The following is a 4311-nucleotide window of genomic DNA, read 5'->3' on the forward strand; positions in this document are numbered from 1 at the left end:
GTTGTTAAAAGGGGTGGCAAACGACAACAGTTTTTAACCGTTGTCTTTGTAGGCAAAGACAACATTTTAACAACGGTGAAAAACTGTTGTCTTTTCCTACAAAGACAACGGTTTTTCACCGTTGTCTTTGAGCGTATGCCTAGGCTCTTCAACAACAGTTTTGAACTGTCTACGACAACGGCTAAAAAGTGTTGTCTTTTTAGCCAATGACATCGGTTTGACAACGGTTAAAAACCGTTGTCTTTTTAGGCAACGATGTTAAATAACATCAGTTTGTCACTATTGTCTTTTAACGCCATTGACAACAGTTTGACTTATTTAAACTGATGTCTTTGGGTACAATATACAACATGTTGACAATAAATAAAAAATTTATTAATCTTTTCCTACTCAACAGTTTATAAAAAACATCATCATCCAGTGCAAATTTCATCCAGTGCAAATCATCTAGTGCAAATTTCATTGATAAAAAACCTACAATCCAAACATAATCAATATTTACAATGCAAATTTCATTAAAGTACCAAACATCATCATCCAAACATCATTAAAGTACAAAACATCAACATTCAAACATCACAAAAGTTTACAAAACAAAATAGTACCCATAACAATACATCACACATATATATAAAATCCAAAATATCTTATTTTGTTGGATCAAGTCTTCTCTACCTGTGCATCTTCTAAACAGCCTGTGCATCTTCTAAACACCATATCAATAACTGCAGCCTTTTCTAGTTTCTCCTCCCTCCTAGCTTCTCTTTTCTTCTCCTTTCTGGGTACAGGATCATTATCTTTTCCCTGAGGTAAATATCATATGATTGCAAGTTAAGTCATTTCCCAGGAGTAAATGGCATAAAGATGATAATGACAAAGACGTTGTACACAATTGAATATGATAACAATACTTCTTTCTAGGCACAAATTAAAATTACTGCATAACTCACTTTCAGTTCAAGTTATCTACAAAATATCATTGATCAAGAACCTACAATCCAAACATCATTAAAGTACCAAACATCAACATCCAAACATCACCAAACTTTACAAAACTAAATAGTACCCATAACAATATATCACACATATATATGCCAAAGTATATTGTTTTGTTGGATCAAATCTTCTATACTTGTGTAATTCCTGTGATTAAAGTACCAAAACTGGCTAAGTATATAACACCCTTTTACTTCTGTGAAAATAAAAATCACATGATTTTAATCCAATTCAACAACAAGTCTAGCTAGTCTCCAGTATATATTTTTATCACCAACATTAGAGGTTGTAATATGTCAAGAGCTACTGGACCTTTGACATGTTTATACAAAGAGTTAAGTTTGCTTATTACACCAATATGCGTATCAAGTGTGAAAGGATTTATACAAAGAGTTAAGTTTGTTTATCCAACTGATGGGACTTTCCTGAGACAAGGAGCCTGCGAATACCCAGAACCAACTAATTACTCTTAACTTAGATAAATATGAAACATAACAGAATGATGCTTACCATGAAGATGCTCTTTCAGTGCTCCATTATGCATAAACTCATATACAAGAATGCTTTTGCCTTCTTGCTGGCAGTAACCGAGAAATTCAACCAGATTTCTGTGATGTATTCTTGAAAGTAGAGAAACCTGGAACAAATTTTATTGGTCAAACTGGTGCAATAATAACTTAGTGCAATCCTTCAGCAAGCTACCATAAACACACTTTATGAAGAACCTTAAGCATATCTTTTTGGTTTGGCTAAGCAATCATCTAAGCAATTAAGAGTAACCCTTTTACCCAAAGCTATGTAAACGGCTACCTCACTTGAGAACTGTCTGTTTCCCTGACAAGAATCATTGGTTTGAACTTTGACGGCAATTTCTTTTCCGTTTTTCAACTTTCCATAATACACTATCCCATAGCCCCCAGAACCAACTTTTTTAGCAAAGTTTTCTGTGGCATCGTTGATTTCAGATAACCAATATCTATGTGCTGTTTCAATGGCAAATCCTCCGAAAGAAGCACTTAACTCTTGGAATGGTTGGGGAGGTGGAAGATCATCTGCAAATGAAAAAACAATATCTTTAATTCATATACATGTTTCAGACAAAAGTTAGTCAGTTGTATTGAGTCGTACCTACCTTCTCTTGAAAATAGTCTAAGTTTCTTGGGGATACGCCTCAAAATAGCATACCCAAGTTTGATAATTGTAATTTCATTGGAAAGTAGGACTTAAAGAGATATTCAACACAATCTAATAAGAAATACCCACGTGAAAACTATATTTTTGCCAAGAAGATGACCAGGTACTGTTCCGGAAAGCATATTATTCTGCACGTACCTGCAAGCTCAATAGTTACTTCATGCTGGAGTTGGTGCTAGACAAAGCCAAACGTTAAAAGAGAACAAATTTGGGCAAACATTGATGTTCGTTAAATGACAATATAATGGCAAGAAAGGACATACAGTTCTTGTAAATTTGATAGGCCAAAATGATAGATCACTAGTTAACTTATTGTTCTCAAGGTGACTGCAAAAAAACAATTCAAAAAGTCTAGCGAATGATTAAGTGTTTGATATATAAACCAGCAATATTTATATATTACATGTTTCTGAGACTTAAGCATGCACCGAGAGCAGGTATATGGCCACTAAGCACGTTTCCATCAAGCCATCTGAAATATTTGAATTTGACACAGTGACAAGGAATCATTAAATCCATCAACAGTTGTGCCGAATGAAATAAATTGACTTGGAACAGAAGTAGATTCTAACTTACAATTCGACTAGGCCAGTTAAACTAGCAAGCTCTGCAGGTATATTCCCCGTCAAATTTCTCCCTGATAGTCTACTGTTCATTATACGAATCTATTCATTAGTTCACGCGGCGAGAAGATAGCTAAAATTTGTACATTAGCAACAATTCATAGGTCAGCTAGAGAAACTGGAAATCATGCATGGGAAAGCACACCCATCAGAGAATACCTGCAAGAACAACAAAGTTACCATGTAGACCTCAACAATTATTCAATGCTAGAAAGTATACACCACTATCACACTTGGTATAATTCAGATTACTATTCACAATGTTGCATACTTAGTAGAACTGTTCCACAGAGGCACACATGAGCAAGCTACATAACATCGAAAAATGATAAATATACTTTATTCTACAGTATCAAAGTCCTGATAAATCAGATTGCAATACACAAACATCATAAGATAGCAAAAGGTAACAATCAAAACATGTAGATTTAAGTATTCAGATTGAACTCTAGTTGGCAAAAGTATAATTCAGATTACCATTCACAATGTTGCACATTTAGTTTCATCATGAATGAGTGTGCATGAATGCCTACACAAACACATGTAATGAAGGCGTGTGAGAGCTCAGGTTGAGTGAGAACAAGAGCTCTCAGAGAGAGAATGTAGCGACAAAAATTGCTGCTTGTTTCGTTCAGGCATTTTACCGAACACGTAGAGGGCATGCCAGCTGCTCGAACCCTAATTACTTATTTTTCACATAATAGAAGGATGAAAATTGAAGAATGGTAAGATCGATCCAACCAGGAAAAGCAAAAAATGTCCATTTTGATACTAGAGCAAGCAAAAAGATCATCAAATCTCGGCCGCGCGGCGGTGCCAGGGAAGAGAGAGTGCGTGTACCTTCTTGCGGATGCGTTCATGTCGAGCGGTACGGTTCTCTCTCCGGGTGGTGGCCTTGGCTACGATAGAAATGGCAGTCGCGGGGAGGGTACTAGTGAAGGGATTCTTGTTCGGTTGGAAGAAGAGAAGCTGCCCCTCGACCCTTCCTCGAACTCCATCAGATAGAAATGGCAGTCGCAAGGCTCTCTCCTCCATCAGATCCCCCATCCGACCCTTCCTCAAACTCCATGCAACCCTCCCACCTCACATCGCTGCCGTCATTGCTGCGGTGACCGCGCCTCCATGGCCATGATGCTTGGCCACACCGTTCATTCCTGGTGTCGTCCTCTGGATCATGCGACCTCCGTTGCTAATCCTCCTTGGTTGCTCCTATGCTTGTGGCCTCTGTTGCCCATCTCTCTCCCTCCCCGCGACTGGTTCGCTACGAGTCGTGAAGGGGAGATGGGTTTAGGGCTTGGAGAGGAAAGGAGAAGGGGAGGCAGGTTTAGGGCTTGGAGAGGAAAGGAGAAAAAAAACGTGAAGTAGGTGAAGAAATCGACCAAAATTTGGGGGGAATGCGGCGGCAACAATTTGGGAAAGAAAAAACGAGGCGGTAAAAATTGGCGAAGGGAGAAAACAGGCGAAGGAAAAAAATAACTATATTCAACAACACTTAATA

At 37.9% G+C, this 4311-nt stretch overlaps 1 protein-coding gene across 8 annotated transcripts; it reads right to left on the bottom strand.

Moving 5' to 3' along the window:
• Window positions 1-1302: 1302 nt before the first annotated feature.
• LOC122045186 (probable LRR receptor-like serine/threonine-protein kinase At1g67720) lies at window positions 1303-4085 on the bottom strand. Of its 8 annotated transcripts, XR_006129906.1 has the most exons (7): window positions 3654-4085; window positions 2767-2838; window positions 2594-2662; window positions 2454-2517; window positions 2260-2328; window positions 1807-2048; window positions 1317-1633 (listed from the first exon to the last, which is right to left on the bottom strand). XR_006129906.1 is itself a non-coding variant. In XM_042605295.1 (6 exons), exons 1-5 carry the CDS (start codon window positions 3671-3673, stop codon window positions 2045-2047), a joined length of 234 nt encoding a protein of 77 aa, XP_042461229.1. In that variant the 5' UTR covers window positions 3674-4085; the 3' UTR covers window positions 1317-1633; window positions 1807-2044. The 8 variants fall into 8 exon arrangements, 1 of the variants encoding a protein (XP_042461229.1); XR_006129904.1 differs by having other exon boundaries at window positions 1303-1435; window positions 1507-1633; window positions 1807-2517; XR_006129908.1 differs by having other exon boundaries at window positions 1807-2328.
• Between the last annotated feature and the right edge of the window lie 226 nt (window positions 4086-4311).

Source organism: Zingiber officinale, chromosome 2B (genome assembly GCF_018446385.1).
Source record: "Zingiber officinale cultivar Zhangliang chromosome 2B, Zo_v1.1, whole genome shotgun sequence".
Classification (NCBI taxonomy): Eukaryota; Viridiplantae; Streptophyta; class Magnoliopsida; order Zingiberales; family Zingiberaceae; genus Zingiber; species Zingiber officinale.

Bases quoted from the DNA above. Each gene is read 5' to 3' on its own strand.
- LOC122045186 (XM_042605295.1), bottom strand. From the start codon at position 3,673: ATGAACGCATCCGCAAGAAG. The intron at 2,839-3,653 runs GTACACGCACTC...TATAATGAACAG, and splicing joins ATGAACGCATCCGCAAGAAG to TAGACTATCAGGGAGAAATT. The intron at 2,329-2,593 runs GTAATATATAAA...TTGAGCTTGCAG, and splicing joins TGCTTAAGTCTCAGAAACAT to GTACGTGCAGAATAATATGC.